We start from the raw sequence: 19,528 nt of genomic DNA on the forward strand, positions 1-19,528 counted from the left end.
GCGGCGGGGGCGGCGCCTATGACTCCGGCCGCCACAGGCGAGGCGATTGTTGACAAACTCGCCTGCCAGCGCCGCGCGGACAGCCTCGGCCGGAGCTCTGGGACCCGGGCTGCTTCGGCTGCCCCGCCCCTGGGCCCGGCCGGGACACCGCTCGCCGCAGGACTTCTCGCCGCCACAGTCACCTGGAGACAAAGTAGGACCCGCGCTCTCCGGGGACCCTCCGGATCGTGCTCACCGGCACCTTCAGGCCGGTCGGCTTGAGGACCCTAAGGCCCGCACTAGCTCAGCTGCAGCATCCCCTCCCCCGACTCCAGCAACTCCGTCTCCCCGCGCGCCGCGGACACGAAGCCAGTCGGAGCGTCCACCCCTGACCAGGGGCGTGCACTCACACCCCATCCCCGGCGTTAGGCGGGCTCTCCACCAGCTCCCACTCCCACCGTGGGTAAACACCCCCGGGGTGTAGGGGCCGCCCGCCAACACCGCGTGGGCGCCCCGGGCCACCGGGCACACGCGAGCCGCTAGGACAGTCTGGTCCCGGGGCCCGAACAAGTTCCGCTGGCTGGGGAAACGCCTTTGGCCTCTCGCTATCCGTGGATCCAGGGGCTGACACACTGTGAAGGATGCATGCAGATCTAGCAGGGCCCCCAACCACTTCCAAGAGGGAGTCCTCAGCAGCTGCCCCAAACCTCGGCTTGAACGAGTTAAAAAGCAAAGCCCAGGTTGGTCAAAAATCACCACCGCAGTTCCGCAAACCCTCGCACCTAAGAGCCAAAACTCGAGACCCACAGTACAGTACGGACGCTTCGCGGGGGCCGCCGGCGAGGCTTCCCGGCTGGGCGCGCAGCGCGGTACCGCAGAGCGGGTCTCCAGCTTCCTGGCCGGTGCCAAAACAAGCGATCTCCCGCTTGCGCCGCTCCGCTGCCCCGCGCGCATCCCGGCCGGAGCCACAGTTGGGCCAAATGGCCGCAGCTTCGGTGCCGACGACCCTTCCCCAGATGGGACCTGCCGGGGGGGCGCTCCGGCCCGCACCGCTCGCAATCTCCCGCCCGGCGGTGAACGGTGCGGATTCGCGCGTCCGGCCTGCACGTGCGCGGAAAGCCGGCACTAGATGGAGCCGCTCGGGCTTCGGCGCCCGTCTTCCATCCGTACCCAGCCCGTTCCTCGGGATGCGGAGGTATTTACCTTGCGCTTCTCAGTTCGAGAATCAGAGTCAGACATTGGGGGTACCAGGGCCAGGGAAGGGCGCCGAGGCGGTGGCGGCGGGAGCGGGGCAACTGGAGCTGCCGAAGACGGTGCTGACTGCAGTGGGGCAAGGCTCGCAGGGGAACTGTAAGAATACGCTGGCGGCGGTGGTGTGGCGGCGGTGACGGCGCGGGACGCTGCGCTCCAGCAAGCTCAGCACCCAGAGGCTGCGCGGAGCGAAGTGAAACCTGTGCGGCCCGGCAGCCCAGCTCCGACTGGCGGCTCCGCGCCCGCGTCCAATCACCGCGGGCCCCGCCCCCGCCAAGTCCCGCCTCCGCGCGAGGGAGGGCAAGTCCCGCCCCCGCGCCGCGAGGGCTGCCGGCGCGTGCAGGCTGGGACAGGTAAAGGCGGGGCTGGCCCCTCCGGGTTCCCTGCCGCGAGCGCCGCCGACCCGGGCGTGTTTACCCCAGTGACTAGCGGCAGACGGCGGCGGGCGCGCCCATCCCCCACGGGAGCGTCGGCTTGTCTCTCTCCTCCGGGGCGGCAGCGTCCTGCGCGCGGAACAGAGGGGGCGCTCGGGCACGCTCTGCGCCCAGCCTGGCCCCCGCCCCAGCGAGAGAACTCCGAGGCGCCCGAGCGTCCCGGCTGGGCCGAGTTTCTCGGCCGCTCGTGGGCAGGCGAAGGGACCGGGGTGGTTCTTGGATACTCCCGGGTGCGAAGGTGGGGCGCTGAGTGTGAGTTCTCCCACCCGCAGGACCCAAATCAGCAAGATCCTCGCCTTTCTCGCGCTCCGCACTTCCGCGCCCTCCTGTCACCCCGCAGGCGCTCGCCAGCTCTTTTCCGTGAGACCGAGCCTGGGGTGGGAAGGAGAGCGCAGGGCCGGCCAGGAGCCACCCCAGGACGCGTCCTTCCGCAGCCCCAGCCTGGGGCGGGATGCGCGTGTGTGCAGATACGATAGGGAAGTTTAAAAAACTAAAGTAACTTTAAGGAAAAAAGGCGCCGAGGAGAGCCTCGGCCTCCAGGTGAGAGAAGGTTGTGCGTGGTCACGGTTGGGACCCTCGAGATGTGTTGGGCTCCCCGTGAGCCCGCGGGAACCGCTTCGGCGGGCCCAGGCTGGCGCGGGAGGGGCTGCTGAGGTCCCGGCCCGACGTGGGTCGCAGATCCGCCCCCCCCCCCACGTCCCTTCGCGTCCCCATTCCCGTTCCTCTGCAAATCCGCAGCTCCACCGCGAAACTCTCCCCGGGAGACCCGGCTCAGCGCACTTCCGTGTGTCTGCACCCGCGTCCGCCGTCCCAGCCTGCGGCCACCCCCGCGCCTGCCGCCTGCTCCCCGCGCGGCTCTGTCCCCAGCCCCGGGGTTTGAGGCAGCGGCTTGGGGAGTGGAACTTTGGATGAAAATGGAGCACCCTAGTGCACCCTGCCAGGTGGGGATTAGGGGAACTCGGTCCGAGGCGGGCGGGAGGGAAGGGGCCTCGGCGTGGAGGAGCTGGTGGAGGCCTTGTCCCGCCCTTGGGCCGCCTTGGTCATTTTTTGAACTCACAAGCAGATCTGACCAGCGTGACACAGCACAGCCCCAGCTTCAAGGCTCCTTGCCCCGAGTCTAGAACGAGGTGGAGGCCTGGGTTCCCCAGAGGGGCTGAACACCCGCCGGAGCCCCGCTGGGGATTTCGGTACAAGGGGGACAGACAGGCGCGGGGACGCGGCGACGCCGACTCGCAGGCCGCGCTGTCCTGCCCAGGGCCGCAGTGGCTCGCGCTCCGCGTCCCGCGGAGGAAAGCAACGCAACGAGGAGCCTGGGCGTAGAGCCTCAAACCGACCTGTCGCCGGGCCTGGCGCTCTTGGCGGTGTCGGCGACGCAGACCCTGACCGGAAAAGAACCACGCAGAAGAAAGCCGCTCGTCGTCTCTTCCTGCATGTATCTGCCACCCCTCGTCGCCCGCCCCTGAGAATCCAAGAATCCTTAAAAAGAAAACAAAACAAAGGCGTCGGGGAAAGCAACCTGCTTAGTGCTGTCTGGAGCTGAGCAAGGAAGCTGGCCCGGAGGCAGCGATTTTGCGTTCCCGGCGGCCCGGCGTGTTAGGCACCGTCGAGCGGCCAGGCGACCGCGAGCCCTTGCGGCCCGGGACTGCGCTAGAGAGCGCCAAGAGGTCGTGGGGACACCAGGCAGTCTTGGGTCGCCGTCCCCGGACATCGCTCTAGCCGACGCCGGCCGGGCCGTATCCCCTACCGCTGACGGGAGACGTGTTGGTAGGGAAGAGAGAGGAATGAAGTCAGGCCACGGCGATTTGCAAAGTGGGAAATCTACACGGGCCACAGGAGCTGTCTGTGCGATCTCTCCAAGTTCGGAAACCACGGTTATTGCAGAATATTTCCAGGGCCCACCTCCCCAACCTTTCTAAGAAGAGGAGCACTTTCCCATCTCTTAATTCCTTTATCAAATTTAATATCTGGGCTCTTCTAAAGGACAGATTAGTTTCACGTGGTAAAAATGTTTTCAGCGCGTTCTTGCGCTCCGGAAGCCGCCTACCCGGGAGGACCAGCCTGAGCCCGCGCTTCGCTCAGAGCGCGTCTAGGCTCCCGCTGCCCTCTCCTGCGGCTGCGTTCCCTAGCAGAGCCCAAGAGGGTCTGATTCACTGGGAAAACTGCACTGCCTGAATCGCACTGCCTGAAAACTGCATTGCCTAAATTGAACCTTTGCCCGCCCGTGCTCAGAGCGGTTTTTTTCCCCCTCTCATTACTTATTTATTTTTTGCCTGAGGGTGTTTGATTTTTATGTTTTGATTTTTTTTCCACCCAGAACCAGAGGTTTTCGAAATCACTGAGAATCTGAGTCACTGATGACAGTAAGAGATCTTTGGCGACACCCGGCTGTGGGGCGCTCTTGCAAGGCGGTGGTGGTGAGGGGGCGGCGGGGAGCCCACCCTGATTGTCTAGGGGTTCAGGCGCCCAAGCTGGGCGAGGTCGAGTCTGGGGCAGGCAGGGCTTTTGAGGAGGATAAAGCAACGCACTGCCTGGGCAGCTGTCTGTGCTCTCTTTCCCAACCGCGCACCCCACGCCTCACCAGCCTGTCCCGGGCCGCTGCTCGATGACCAGAATCCCAGTAGGCTGCGACCCCGCACGTGCTGTCCTGGCCTCCACCCCAGCTCCGGGCGCCTGTGGAGCGGCTGCGGACTGGCCACTACACTTCCCTCCGCGCCCGTCACAGCTGAGCTTGCAGTTTGGGCTGCGGAGAGAGCGCCACTTCCCCCTGCCAGCTTCTGCCTCTGAGCAGTGTAGACAGCCGAGATGGCCCTCGCGTTGGGGATTCCGGTACCCGATGCGTGGAGGTTGGCTTGTGCAATGTTAAACCACACACACCATGGTTTGCAGTCGCACAAATCCAGCAACTGCAAAACATGACACACACGGCCAGGTCAGATGTTGGCGCACCAGTGCGATCTAGTCGGGGAGGCACTCCTCCCACCCGCAAGCGCCGCGCACTCAGCGGCCGCAGCAACTAGTTTTCTTTCGGCCTCCCAGACACTGAGCACGCTAGAACCGATCGCTCAGAAACAACCCTAGCAAGCCTTTTTCATCTTTGGAATTCTTAACTCCGACCCCCTAGAGAACCTTAGGCTGTCACTGTCAGTAGTTAGAAAAGTGGGCTCTGCCCCAAATTCGCCCGAGGAGCTGGAGACCACGGTCTGAGAATCACCTTCTCCTCACTCCTGTCTTCTCTCCTCGCCCCTCCGCTCCACCTCCGGAGTGCCTGGGGTGCCACCCTCTGGCGCGCAGAGGCAACTGACCAGGAAGAGTCTCAGAACAGGTGAATGTAGAGACCTACCCTACTCTCTCCTTTAGACCCGCGGCTGGCGGCAGGCTACGCTTCCTGAAACGGGCAGAGTAGGATGAGGGCGAGGTAGGCTAGGTGTTGCACCGTTTGCACCATCCACCTGTGCAAAACCCACCTGCAGTTAATGTGAACCTCAAGGAACATCCCACACACTCTTCTCGATTGTCCTGACAGCCACTGGCAGGTATAGACTAGACTCTAGACTCACTGGGCAGAAGGGAGGAGGAGAAGCAGGCCAGTGATTTGGAGAAGCTGCACTGGGCGTGTTTTTATTTCATTTTCCATAGTTTAGATGCCAGCGCTTTTTTTTTTTTATCAGAAAAAAGAGAAAGCTACGGAAATAATAGTGTTTGTAGAACAGAACAAGGGCAAGACTGCTTTTCTTTCATCTTAACCAGCTACACGGAGTACTCTATTTGTCAAGTTTTCAGCCAGTTGTAAATTTCTTTCACTCCCCAAATCACAATACACCCCCCAGGTTTATTTTTATGGTTTTAAAAACATCATTTACATCACCCCACCTTTACCCTCCTTTGAGGTCGTCCCTGAGCTGCTCTGTTGTTGCTAAGACCACAGTTTCCATCTGCAGCAGTTCCAAATGCCACGTGAAGTGTTCAGAAAAATAGGGGTGCAGGGGAGGGAGGCAGGGTAGCTGAGGTGAGCGTGAAATGTAATAGTTCAGTGATTCATCTTCCCTGAAAATGTGCTCTATGACATCAGTGATTTCTAATGAAGAACTTCATTCTTAACACACTGTGGTTAAGAATCATCAAATCAGTACTGAAAAGACTTTGATCGTTTTTGCAAGATGCGCTAAGATGAACTTTCACTGACCAAGATTTCAAAGTTTGTAATTAATACTCTTGACAAATTCCCTGACTAATCTGTCAACTCTCAATATCTTGAACCACACAGTTCAAAACCCTGAGACGGTCTACACAGCCCTTGAACTTTCCACACGTTGTCAGGCAGTTGTTCAAGATGATTTTCCCTTTGGGTCTGTATTATGCAACTCATATTCACCGGTGGGGGAAAGTCACTTTGAATGAAGTTTGTGAGAGTATGCATTTGCTTTGTCTCGTGCTGAATACCCAAGGAAGGGCCAGAAGTAGAAATTACAAGAAGCAGATTCTCTTCAGTATAAGGAAAATTTAAAATAAAAAAAGAAATCCAGTGGTTGGTGAACAAATTTTCCTCAGTTCTAAGTGTCATTATGGTTATTGTCTAAAATGGCCTCCAGCTTTTGTCTCATGTGTTAAGGGCTCAGCTGCTTCTGAGCTTTAGGGAAGAAATTGGATCATGGGTTTTAACTTCACTAGTGGCTTAATCCGCTGATAAGATTATAATTTGGTAGCATTATTGGGAGGTGATGGACATAAGAAGTGGGGTTTCCTTGAAGGGAGTGAATCATAGGAGCATGACCTTGGAGACTGTCTTAGTTACTTTTCTGTCTTTGCTAAGACAAAATTCCCAACACCCAAAGTTAAAGGAAGAAAGGTTTATTTAGCCCACAGTTCCCAGAGGTTTCAGTCCATAATCAGCTGGGTCTAAGGCAAGGTGACATCGCAGCGGAGATACAGTTCATGGCAGGCAGAAGGCAGCCAAGCAACAAGGGCCGACCACAGCTCTTTCTATCCCTTATATTTTATCTGGGCTACCCAGGGCAGGTGGCACTCACCCCTTAATCCCAGTGCCCTTGAGCCTAGCATTGCACCATGAATCAACTCCAGCATCACACACTCTAGATCCTGCCACCTCTGAAATGGCCTCTCCTATAGCTGCATGAGGCTCTCGGGGACATCTAGATACAGCCATAACAGGGATTATACATGATCCCTGACCCTTTTCTTATTGTGTCTTGTTTGTTTTTGTTCTTTTTGTACTGGGAATTGAACTCAGGACCTTGCACTTGCCAGGCAGGTACTTGTACTGCTGAGCTATATCCCAGCTCTCATTGTCTCTCACTTCTTCCTGGCAACCATGAGGTGAGCAGCTTTTCTCTTGAAGCTCATTCCCTTGCATCATGATGCTTCAGCCTTGCAATAAGCCTAAAAGCAAGGGAGCCAGCTGACCATGCAACAAAACCTATGAAACCGCGAGCCACAATAAACCTTTCCACCTTCAAGTTGTTTATCTCAGGTGTTTTGTCACAGTGTATATTAGTTGCTTTCTGCATCACTGAGACATACCTGACACTGCAATTGGACAGGACAGGAGAGGTTTAATTTCTCTCACAGTGTTTAGAAACTTCAGTCCTTGTGTGGTAGGTAGCATGGTGGAAGGGTGTGGGGCAGAGGAAAGCAGAGGAAGAAGAGAGGAGCTGGGGAAGGACACACACTCTTCCAGGTCAGCCCCCTTCACCTGCCCCTTGTGACCAGCCCTTCTAATGTCACATTTAGCTGTAGCGCCCCATGATTCAATCACTGTTGTTGTAGTCAGGGTTTATAAGGAATTAATACAGGACACATAAATTATAGAATTATTTTATAAGAATTATCCAAAGAGTTAACTGCAAAAAGAGTGCAGGAAATCTGTCCACACAGTAGACACCAAAGAATCCAGCTGAGGGCCTGGATCCCAAGGCAATGTCCTGCACGAGCCCACAGTAATGCCCCCCACAAGTCCAACTGGAGGCCTGGAGCCCATGACAATGTCTCCTGCAAGTCTGTACCAAGGATCTGCACTGGGAAGGCCCAAAGGTCAGTGGTGGAAGCGAGAAATTCTGCGCCAGCGGGATGAAGGATCTCTGCCAGGCTGAGGGATCTGCACAGGAGCCAGAAAGCGATACTCAGTAAGGGCCAGAGCTCCCCCAAAGTGAATCGCAACCATCCTCAGCAACAATGAGGTCCTGAGCTCCTCCAGTGATGAGAACAGCTGAATTCATATGAATAAAGCCAGCATGACAAGCTCCTCCAGGAGAACCAACAGCACACCACCTTCCCCTCCAGTTCTTTTTATGTTGGCCACAGCCCTCAGGTGTGCCTTCCACACCCAGCACCATGCTGAGTCAGCAGCTGGGTGTTGCAAGTTGAGCACCAGTTGTCGATCCACCACACCCTTTAAAAGGCTGGCCTTTGAACTCATGAGGCTTTGGGGGGACATCCAGATATAAACCATAAAATGGTGACAAAAAGCAGACGAACCAAGTGTTCTCAGATGACCCCACCAATGACACTCTAAAGAAGAACAATAAATTGGCTGGGGAGACTAAATGTTGACTGCCAAGATTGTGTCTAAACCTGAAATTCTAGGGCGGCCTAAAATACCCTTCTTTCTCACTTTCTGCATTCTCCATGGACTGCAACAGGACCCCAGAAATGATTCATGTTTAGATGGAACGATCAGGTATCATTCTTGTTAGAATGGTGGTTTGACTCATTCTAGGAATGCACCCACCTCTGCCCACCAGGAGGATAGTAGTAATTGCCATCTGTCACAGAGTATGTACTGGAATCCTGCCGTGGGTCAGGTGTCATGCTGAGTGTACAAGGGAGGTGTAGGGGTACACTCTGCAGGGACAGGTTTCTTACATCATGAAGCTGTTGTGCAGTTTTAAAAACATAAAAATATGATCTTTTTAACACAAAGCATACTTGAGTAGCTAATAAAGCATTGATAATTGCAGTTGTGGTTTTAAAACTTACAACAGAATATTTTTATTTACAGTTACATATTAAATACAATGATATTAAAGTGTAATATATTCCAAACATATCCTTCCATATTAAACCTAAAAATGGTACATACCTTTGGGGTCTCCCTGCTCTGCTAATTGCTGACCCTTTTATACTAGATAGAGTACTCGAAGTTCTGCAAAGGAAATCCATGAACTTTTGAAAAAAGCACAGATGAAGAAGTACCCTTTAAAAATAAAAGAGCATGAACAAGTTGTCGGTTCTTGGAGAAAAGTTTTAAAAGGGCAGACCTAGACATTGCTCTACAAGCAATAAAAACATGAGATCCACTGGGAGAGATGATAGCCAGTGAGTGGGACTGAGATGATCTACGTTAAAGAAGGCAGAAACACTCAGAAGACCTCAAGGGACCTCAAGGCACATGGCACAGGGATAGGCGAGTTTGGAGTGGGGGATTTATAACGTCAGTTTGCTTTCCCACCTCTGCTTGTTGCCGTATTTTAATTCTTTTCTCCTCTTTTTTGCGGTCCCAGAATTTTCTTTAGGATGGCTATTTTCTATAGGATGCCTTGGGATGGGAAGTAACTAAGCTCTATAGCTTCCTGAACCCTATTCTTCCCACGTGACAGCCCTCATCATACCTTAGATGGTCACGGCATGATGGCCTGCCGTGTGCACCTGCAGCGACAACCCGGCTATCCCTTGGGCTCTGCAGAAGGTGCTCCTGGTTCTTTCCATGTGCCCTGCCTCCAAGTCCAGCACCAGAAGCCCTCACGATGTTTTCTGTTTGGGTTGTTTCTTATTTCAACTCAAATGCCTCGAGATATTAACGTCTAATCAGGATTAGCTCCTTTCTTGCTTGGGTGCCGTGGTAGAGTCTTTTCCTCTACCCCTTGAATCCAGGAGGGGTTGTGACTTGCTTTGCCAACAGAATTCGAAGAAAATAAGTTAGGCCTTAAGCGTTAGGCCTTAAGAAGTTTTGCAACTCCTGTTCTTGCTTTCCTGTAGGCCGCAGAGCCCTTGCTGTGCAGAAGCCCAGTGTGGCCCCCTGAAGGACAAAAAGTCAAGGGGACAAGGGACAAGATGCCTTGGCCAACAGCCAGTACTCATGACCAGATATGAGTGAGCCGCCTCTTGCACATCCCGGGCCTGTGGAGCCCGAGTGTTCTTGAGTGCTCTTAGGTTACACTAGCCAAGAAGTACCCAGCCTTCCAACCCACGGAACTGGCATCAAGCACTGTTGCTGGTTACACACAGAAATGGAAACTTTAACCTTGGTAGTCAAAGCAACAAATAGCCAGGCACGGCGGTGCATGCCTATAATCCCAGCACTCAGGAGGCTGAGGCAGGCTTGTCATGAGTTCAAGGCCAGCCTGAACTACATAGGGAGATCCTATCTCAAAAAACCCAAACCAAAAAACCTAAACCTGGTATAAGGTTCATTTACACCCATTTTGAAAATGAATGTATGCAGCCGATTCATACTTTCTAAGGGATTGTTAGATACTGGTGGGCTTTTAATGTCATTTCCAGTCCATTCTTTTTTGTTACCTTCATTTTATTTTTATTAATTTATTTTTTTGAGACAGGGTCTCGCTGTGTAGTACAGACTGGCCTTGAACTCACTATGTAGCCTACACTGGCCTCAAACTCACAATAAACCTCCTGCCTCAGCCTCCCCAGTGCTGGGATTATAGGTATGTGCTACCACACCTGGCTCCACTGACTTTATTTTAGACTAACTAGATACTGAGCCAGAAAGTTAAAAGGGGGAATCTTAACACAATCAATAAACACATTTGAATGTAAAAGATGTGAGAGGGGATAAAGAGGTTTCTGTATTGCTTGTGGCTTATCATTTACCTCCTTTGGCCCTGCTGTGACTCATAGCTGGCATTCTGGAAGGTACCTCTGGCCATCTTTGTCCACCTTTCTTTCTCCATGTTATTCTATGCTGTGGTGTCCGACCTCAGTCCCCATTCAACATTTCAGAGATTTTTACTCCAGCCGTGACCAAGGATATTCCTCTGCTATGCAGGGTGTGTCTCCACAGCCTGGCTCCGTCTGTCTAGTGTCTTTCTAACAATGCCGAGAAGTAACATTTGGTATTTTCTGTACCTACAGAAGCCAGGTTTTCTGAGCTCTGCTCCAGGCTGACTCAAGCTGGCATTTGCTGCACACATCCCCTGTACTGGATTGCACAGAGGTGTCTGTGTTCACACTGTCATTCAGTATGCATCACATCTCTGTCAGGCATCACTCCATTTTACAGATGAGGAAACCAAGGCTTAAAAAATTTAACACGTTGTCCCAAGTTGCGTATCTCATAACTAGCACAATTGGGGTTTTTCTCCAAGTCAGTCTCCTGCAGTCCTGTCTACCCTTCTGCCTCCATCTTCCCACAATGCATTATTTCCAGTCACTGGAGGATATGTGGTGTCGAACTGAGGAAACACCTCCAGCACTGTAGCAAACGTGTGACTCAGGATGCTCCCCATACGTCAGAATGAACACTCTGTGTACCTGATACAGATGTGCTCAATCACACTGGTTGATTTCCTCAGGCGACTGGCAGTGGCCAGTCACGATGCTGTCACTAGAGGAAGATGCCAAGGACTTGGCTTTAGAGCCAGCTTCTGAGATGCAAAGAAACCACTTCAGAGATTTGAAAGCTCTTCCTGCAGATGGCCAAGGCTTCAACTCTCCAGAAAATATTCTCAGCTCAATGAGGCTTAGATACAAGTGTGCATATGGCACACTGGGTTCTCTTCCTATAGAGGGAGAGAGACTCTTGCACATTCTTCTTCAGGAGGTTGGGAGAACTCTTCTACACTGGTGAACGGGCCCTCCCTACCCTTCCATTCCACCACCTTAAGCCACCAAATACAATTCAAATCTCTTCCAAAGAGCAACATGCAGACTACCAAATCATTACTGGTGAAAATTTCCACAATCACGTTGTTAACCTACAGCTACTCCCACTTCTTGCAAGGACATCTAGACAGAACACATAGAGGCCTTGGTTTGATTATCTCCCACCCATTCCCCTATCCTGAAGAACTGTTTACTCTTCACAAAGACAAACAGTCTGTTATCGTTTAGATCTACATGTCCTCCAAAAGACCCACATGTTCAGAACCAATGAGCTTTGGGGAAGTAATTGAATCATGAGGACTCTACCTTCATCCAGTGGATTAATCCACTGATGAGTTCATTAACTGAATGGGTTTATTAGGAGAAAGGCCTAATTTGATGAGACTGGTTACTATGGGTGTCACTTCTGGGACTATGTCTGGTTCCCTAGCCCTTCCTCTCTGGCTCTCTTGCTCTCTTTCTCTGCTTCCTGCCTGTCATATGGTGAGCAGCTTTGCTCCAGCATTTCTTTCCACCATGCTATTTTGCCTCACTTCAGGCCCACAGCAATGGAAATAGCCAACCATATTTTGGAAACCATGTTTGGAGGCCATGTTTGGAAGCCAACTTGGAAGGTGGCTATGAGCCAAAATAAATAATTCCTCTCCTTAATTGTTTTTCTCAGGTATTTGGACATAGCAATGCAAAGCTGATACATATTCCTTAAAAGGTTATAGTGGTTGGTCTTTGAAGGCTAACTTCCATCTTAACTCCTATTGTTTGACTAGAGTTTGATATAAAGAACAGCATACCTAAAACACTCACACGCGACATCATCTCACACCATGTAGTGTGACTCTATCTCTCAAATTTACCCTGCACACCCAGAAAGGAGAGCTCCGCTTCTATTTTCACTGAGAAGCACCTCAAGGTGGAGTAGTCCTCAGCTTGCTGGGCCTCCTACTCCCAAGAACCTATACATTCTTGTGGCTTCCTCTATAACCAAGTCTCATTAGCATGAAACAAAACTCTGGGGCTCTGATCAATAATCAGGACTCCAGCCCAATATTTTCCCTACAGCAATTTAAATTGTGTTTTATGTCAATTAATTCTTTGGCTGAGAAAAATATTTAACATACCTGAATGTTAGAATGGAGGAAATTACCAACCTAACTAAACAGCATCACTTTCATTTAAGTTTACCTGTTTTATTTGAAAAGAAACAAACTTAGCTTCAAAATGTTCTTTGTGTTGCAATGTAGGTAGGTACTTATGTATGTATTTTGAGACAGGGACTTGCTTTGTAGTTCAGGCTGGCCTCAAACTCACTATGTAGCCCAAGCTGGCCTGGAACTCATGGCGATCCTCCTGCCTCAGCCTCCTGAGTGCTGGAATTACAGGCGTGCACCACCATACCCAGCTTGCAATTTATTTTTGCCTAATGTGTATACAATTCAACCACTTGCTGAGTATCACTAAAAATGCCCCTTTTGGTGAAGGAGTGGGGCTTTGAACCTCGGCACTGACACATCCAAGCCATGATACCTTTCTTATCCTAATATGTAAAGCGTAGGTGAATCTGCACAGATTGAGAATTTACAAATGTTATTAGTGCTATTATCATATGTGTTCTAGTTAATAAATACAGCTTTACAACTCTGGCATTTTCTTTAGAAAGTCTGCATAATCATCATCACCTAAAACAAGAATGCTGACACAGAAGCATCAACTTTAACCACTTAATAAGAACTGCTGACATTTATCATACTGCCACTGATTCATAAGAGGAAAAGTTTAAAAATAAGAAAAGTGCACATCACTTTCCCTTTAGAATACAGGAAACCATATAAAAGTTTTAGTAATGGAATTAAAGTAACCACAGTGCCGCTCTTGGTAGCGTTTCTACAAAGACATTTACATGAAATGAAAAAGAATATTCAATTAGGTGGTTATAATAAAGCTGCAATATTAATCTCACACCTTCTCATGGGAAAGAATACGGTATTTTAATCAACTAATAGATTAGCCTGAAATATACATACCCAAAGGGGAGTGATTTTCTTTTCTTCTTTCTTTCTTTTTTCTTTTTGTTTGTTTTTTGTGACAGGGTCTCACTATGTGGTTCAGGCTGGTCCTCAACTCACTACATAGCCCAGGCTGGGTTTAAACTCACAATCCTCCTGCCTTGGCCTCTCTAGTGCTGTGATTATAGGCATGCACCGTCATACCTGGCACGAGGAGTGATTTTCAATCAAAATTTTTCTTTAAGTGTCAGAGGCCCCACAAATTGCCCAAACTAAATGCAATCATTCCAGGGATATCTCCAGGGCATTGGTTCCAAGACTCCTCACACCTCCTTGGGTATGCCAAAATCCACAGATGCTTAAATCCTTCACATACAATGGTTATGTTTGCATATAACCGGCGTACATCCTCTCCTATGTTTTAAACCATCTACAGATTACTTATAATACCTACTATAAGATAAATGCTATGTAAACACAGTTGCTATATGTATGGTTTAGGGAATCATGACAAGGAAAAAAATCTATACATGTGTAGTACAAACACACTTTTCTTAGGATTTTTTTTTGTTTGTTTGTTTTTGTTTTTGTTTTTGTTTTTCTCCGGTACCGGGAACCGAACTCACGACCTTGCGCTTGCCAGGCAGGCGCTTTGCCGCTGAGCTAAATCCCCAGCCCTCTTAGGATATTTTTGATCTGCCTTTGGTTGAATCTCTGGATGCAGAACCCACAGATACAGAGTGCTGACTATATATATTAAGTCTAAAGTTATTATAAAGAAAGGAATTTTTAACCTTATAGACCCAAATGATTTCACTAGCAATTTAGGAGGACTCCTACTTCCAGTTAAGATACAGAAGTAACCAAGATAACTTTGCTCCCATGGTAACAAGCAGAAGAATATGGGTACTATAAGTCACAGGTTCTATGGGGCTTCTGAAAGGCACTATAGTTAAGGAGGTATTAGCGTAGTACTTTCAGAGGGAGATGAGGTGTTTGTAAGTAAGCTAAGAGCCATAGAAGCTTCCACACGAGGGGGCAGGTGGATGGAAGTGCGGGCCTACCAAAGAGCGAGAGACTGTGAAGGGATGGGGAAAATGGCCAGACGGTCTGGAACTGGGAAAGACTGGAACACAAAACAAAGCATTTGCCTAACAGTTCTTAACTCCTTATTCAGAACTGCTCTGTATAAGCAGCAGTTCATGGGGGCTGGAAAGCTGAGCAAACTTGCATAGCTCTGCGCGTCCTTGTGGTGCCTAGATTTGGGGGCTGTGCAGGAGTTGAACTGAGACGCGAAGAACCAAAGATACCTGAGACCGAAGTGCAGCATCCCTCCGGCGACAGGGATCTCAGAACCAGGAGGGCGGTATGGGGTGGGGGCGGAGGCGGTCTAAACACAGCGAACTCGGTCTAATTAAAGCAGTCAGCTTGACTCTAGGAGGAATCTTCCTAAACATCCCTCACCCAACAGCCACTCTAAAGAAAGGGGAATCAAGGAAAGAATTAAGAAGTAGAGTCTAATATGTCGAGGACACTAAAACATCATAATGCCTGCAAAAACAGCAGGAAAATGTGATCCTAAATCTAGAGAAAAAACAATCAGTACAAATAAACTTCCATATAACAGTTACTAGAATTAATGGACAAGGATTTTCAAACAACTGTTATAGATGTGCTCAAAAATTTACAAGGAGGGGCTGGGGATTTAGCTCAGCGGCAAAAGCGCCTGCCTGGCAAGCGCAAGGTTGTGAGTTCAGTTCCTGGTACCCAGAGAAAAACCAAAAAAAAAAAAAAAATTTACAAGGAAAAATGAGTATAGTGGACTTAAGTGTAATATATCATCAGATAAAATCTGTTAAAAGAGAATACAAAGAATATCCTAGAAAAATAGAATTTTTGAGATAAAAATTTACGGATGGGCCTAACAGCAGAATGAATATTGAAGGGCAAAGATTAGTGATCTTGAAAACAGATAGTAGGAATTATTTTAAATGGGGCCGGGGATATAGCTCAGCGGCACAAGCGCCTGCCTGGCAAGTGCAAGGTCCTGAGTTCGATCCCTGGTACCAAAAAAGAGAGAAATTATTCTAAATGGTGCAAAGAGAAAAAAGATAGAACATCAGTGCCCTGTGGGATTAAGTTGGTATTCACATACATGCTGTTGTAATCCCAGCAGCCAGAGAGAATTAATTAAATGAATTAAAATACTTGGAGATGTAATAGTTCACTGTTTCTCAATTTGATACCACAGAATATCTTGCAGACATTTAAGAAGCCCAGTGATCGCCAAACAGATGAATATTTTTAAAAACCCCAACTAAGCATGTAATAATAAACTTGTCTAAACCCAAAAGTATGAAAAATGGTAATACTAGTTAGAGAAAAGTTAATCTCCTGTATGAGAAGAGTGATAACGCTCACAGATGAAATCTTACCAGACATAAGGCAAGACAGAAGATGGCAGGATGACAGATCTAAAATTCTGTATCTTGTGAAGCTATCCTTTAAAATTAAAGCTGAAAATGAAAATTAAGAAGATTAAAAATAGGAGATTTATTTACATAGACGTTCACTATGAAAAAGTTCTTCAGTCTCAGAGGTTGCAATACCAGGTAAAAATGCTGACCTACCATCTTATTTAAAATCTGTTAAAAAAAATGAGGATGAAGGAATACCTTAATTTTCATGGTATGAAGTAACAAACCCTTATGCTAAAACCTAAGAATGTCACACAGGAGAATAAAATCAAAGAATAAATACCCTCTATGAACATAGATGAAAAATTCCCAAGAAAATATTCACAAGTAAAATCACCAATAAATAAAAAGGGTAACTATCATCACTGTTGTAGCTTAGATCTTGAATGTCTCCATAGGGCCCAAGTGTTAAGTCTTGGTCCCCAGGGTAATGCTACTGCCAGGTGGAGGAGCCTTTAAGAGGTGGTCCCTTATACCACTGAGGGTGAGGTCATGAAAGGGATTGTGGGATTGTGGCCCCTTCCTCTTCCTGTTTTGCTTCCTGGCAATGAGGCAAGCAGTTTTTTTCACCATGTGCTCCCCAGCATTGCTGTTTAGCATCCACACAAGAGGTCTAAAAACAATGAAAATTAATAAACAATGAGATAGCACTAAACACCCATTAGAATAACTAAAAAGGACTTTTAACATTAGGTGGTGATAGTGTAGAGCAGTAGAACTCTTACAAGATGCTAGTGGAGGTATGAAAGGGTACAACCACTTTTGGAGAACTGTTTATTGGCAGTTTCTCAGGCAGTGAAACAGATATCAGCATATGATCCATTAATCCCACTCCTAGGCATTTAGCAAAAGATATATCAAAAAGCATGCAGAAATAATCCCCATATTAACACCAGCATGAATATCCTAAATGTCTGTCCATTAGCAAGAGAATAAACAATTTTTTTCAGCATAAACTATTAATGCAAGGGGGAAAATGTTTTAAGTGTTCAGTTTTGTTTTTTTTTATTACACATGTGAGTACAGATAAGACACTAAACCTTATGCTGATGGAATGACATGCCTGAGGTCAGGTAATAGTAACAAGGCCAGTTCTTGGGCACAATGACGATCACAAGACTGAATAGAAGGGGACATGGCCATTTGAGAGGGGGAAAAAATAGGAAGAGGTCAGAGAGGTCTGTACAATGAAATATTCCTCATCATATAAAAAGAAAGAAATGAACTAAATAATCTCACGAACATGCTAAAGAGCAGGAGCAGGTCCATCTGCTTCCATTGCTATGAAGCTCTGGAGAAAGTGAACTGAGCTGCAGTGACTAAGTAAAAACGCCAGGGGCCGGGGGAGTAGGGGGAGGAAAATTTCCTGGGCAATGGACATTTTTTTCTTATGTAATTGAGGTGTACATACACAGTCCTCCCTTTATCAAAACTCACTAAACAACACTATTAAGATTTGCATGATTCAACATACTAAAATAGACATCAACTTTTTTTTCCCTCTTTTTGAGACAGGGTTCACTATGCGGTTCAGGGTGGCCTTGAACTCAGTATGTAGCCCAGGCTGACCTAGAACTTATAGCGATCCTCCTGCCTCATCCTCCCAAGTGCTGGGATTATAGGCGTGCACCACCACACCTGGCTCAACTTTTTTAAGTTAAAAGAAAAAGAGATAAAAGAAATTTGGGGGAAACTAATGTGTGATGGCCAACTTTTCTTTTTTGTCAAAGATAACAAAAAAATACTGTCTCCTATCACTATTTATTTAAAGGGTAAATTTGGCACCAAAAGGTATAGGATGAACATAATTATTTAATGAAAAAAATTTGCATTATGAAAATTCAATACATGTTTTCTTCATTTTGCCATAGAAAGACCAACTGTTTCCCTAGGAAAATTCCTTATTTGGACTTAGGAAACTCTGAAAGGTACAGAGAAGAAACAGACTCCTCTGGTGGCCATGGATTTCACGAATTGACACCCTGGTAATTCCTCGGCTTTTCTTTATTCTTCATATAGTCCACGCTGCAGCAGAAGAAGCTGGCAATGTGGAGATACCATACTCACACATGGATTTTTTTTTTCCCCGGGACCAGGAATTGAACTCATGACCTTGTGCTTGCCAAGCAAGTGCTGTGCCGCTGAGCTAAATCCCCAGCCCCCATACTCACACACGGAGACAAAAATGCCAAGACAAGCCTGCTCTCTTTAGCCAGAGGGCTAGGAAAGGGATAGCCTCACAAGACAGAAAGCTTTCTGAAGACAGCTGTGCTAGCATATCCGTATAACACAGGAAAAACTGTGCCACCCAAACTCAGGGTTCTATAGGCTCAGTGGGGAGCTAGGCATCCATCCTCAATACGCCGTTGGGAAGAACCTCTATGGTGCTGGGGACCTCATGGGGAGATACAGCTGCAGAGACACAATTTCCTCTCCCAGATGGGGTGCTTCAGAGGTGGCCTGGTGAGGATCAAGACTGACCATCACACGGAAGTAGCACAAAACCGCTGCTAGCATTAAAGGAGACTGCGTGGGAGCAGTCATGCACTTCTCTATCTCCCCACCAGGGGTGGTATAAGTGGAGGCCTAGTTAAGCGGTAACAAACTCACACTTCCACCCAGAAATAGCAGGGTGTTCCCATTCTTAGGATGTGCACAGAATCTGAGCTGAGATCTTGGGCTTCTGTGCCACAAGACACAAATGAGGCGATGTACCTTTCCTTCCTGGGAAGTGTGTTAGAGGAAGCCAGTTGAAACAGAGGGTTAAAAGAAGATTGAGTGTGTCATGATATCCCAAATATCCAAGTTTTAATCAAATGTTACTTATCAACATAACAACCACTGGTGAATTCTTACCATCTTGTCTAGTGAAGCTCTGTATCGTTTCTAATTTTATTATTATTTTTTATTCTCTTTAATGGTTCAATCAATCTTGCTTTATTCTTACATTTAATAATCTGAGCAACTTCACTGAAGATAACAATATGTAATATAACAACCCCTGTTTAATTCCTATCATTTTGTTTTGAAACCCTGTATCATTTTTATTGTTTTTGCTTTGTTTTGTTTTTGTCTATGTTGTTATTATTTTTTTATTCTCTTTTTTAAAAAAAGTTACTTATCACACCAAGAACCAGGAAGATGTCAAACCAAATGAAAAAAGACAGTCAATCAGGGCCAACACTGAGATGACAGAGACATTCGAATTATCTGATGATTGTAAGCAGCCATCATAAAAATGCTTCAATGAGAAATTATGAACATGCTTGAAACTAGAATGAAGTATTCTATCAGAATGGCTAACATGGAAGATAGCGACAATGCCAAGTGCTGACAAGGAAACAAAGAAACTGGGCTGCTCATACATTGCTGGTGAGCATGTAAAATGTCACTCTAAAAAAAAAGTGTCAATTTCTTTAAAATGTCAGCATACACCTACCATATGACCCATTTACACCAGAAAAATTAAAGCCCATATTCACATAGAACCCAGTACACAAATATTTTATTCCTAGTTGTCAAAAAC

At 48.1% G+C, this 19,528-nt stretch overlaps 2 protein-coding genes across 5 annotated transcripts in view; one reads left to right on the plus strand and one right to left on the minus strand.

Annotated features, from left to right (window-relative positions):
- The first annotated feature begins 70 nt into the window (after nt 1–70).
- LOC102003334 lies at nt 71–9,131 on the plus strand. 4 transcript variants are annotated; one of them, XM_005400616.1, is made up of 4 exons: nt 71–1,174; nt 1,937–2,204; nt 2,403–2,605; nt 3,979–6,181. In XM_005400616.1, the coding sequence occupies exons 1-2, from the start codon at nt 621–623 to the stop codon at nt 2,148–2,150; spliced, it is 768 nt and encodes a 255-aa protein (XP_005400673.1). In that variant the 5' UTR covers nt 71–620; the 3' UTR covers nt 2,151–2,204; nt 2,403–2,605; nt 3,979–6,181. The 4 variants fall into 4 exon arrangements, with proteins under 4 accessions (XP_005400673.1, XP_005400674.1, XP_005400672.1 ...); XM_005400617.2 differs by lacking the exon at nt 3,979–6,181 and adding an exon at nt 2,728–2,989; XM_005400615.2 differs by lacking the exon at nt 3,979–6,181 and having other exon boundaries at nt 2,403–2,989.
- The window catches only part of Acoxl (acyl-CoA oxidase-like), a 289,029-nt gene continuing 277,239 nt past the window's right edge, over nt 7,739–19,528 (minus strand). Inside the window, 1 exon segment of the mRNA XM_013522692.1 lies at nt 7,739–7,776. The gene's annotated coding sequence lies outside the window, so the exon portion shown is untranslated.

The sequence above is a fragment of the Chinchilla lanigera genome, unplaced genomic scaffold (genome assembly GCF_000276665.1).
Source record: "Chinchilla lanigera isolate Chin_1 unplaced genomic scaffold, ChiLan1.0 scaffold00069, whole genome shotgun sequence".
Lineage (NCBI taxonomy): Eukaryota > Metazoa > Chordata > Mammalia > Rodentia > Chinchillidae > Chinchilla > Chinchilla lanigera.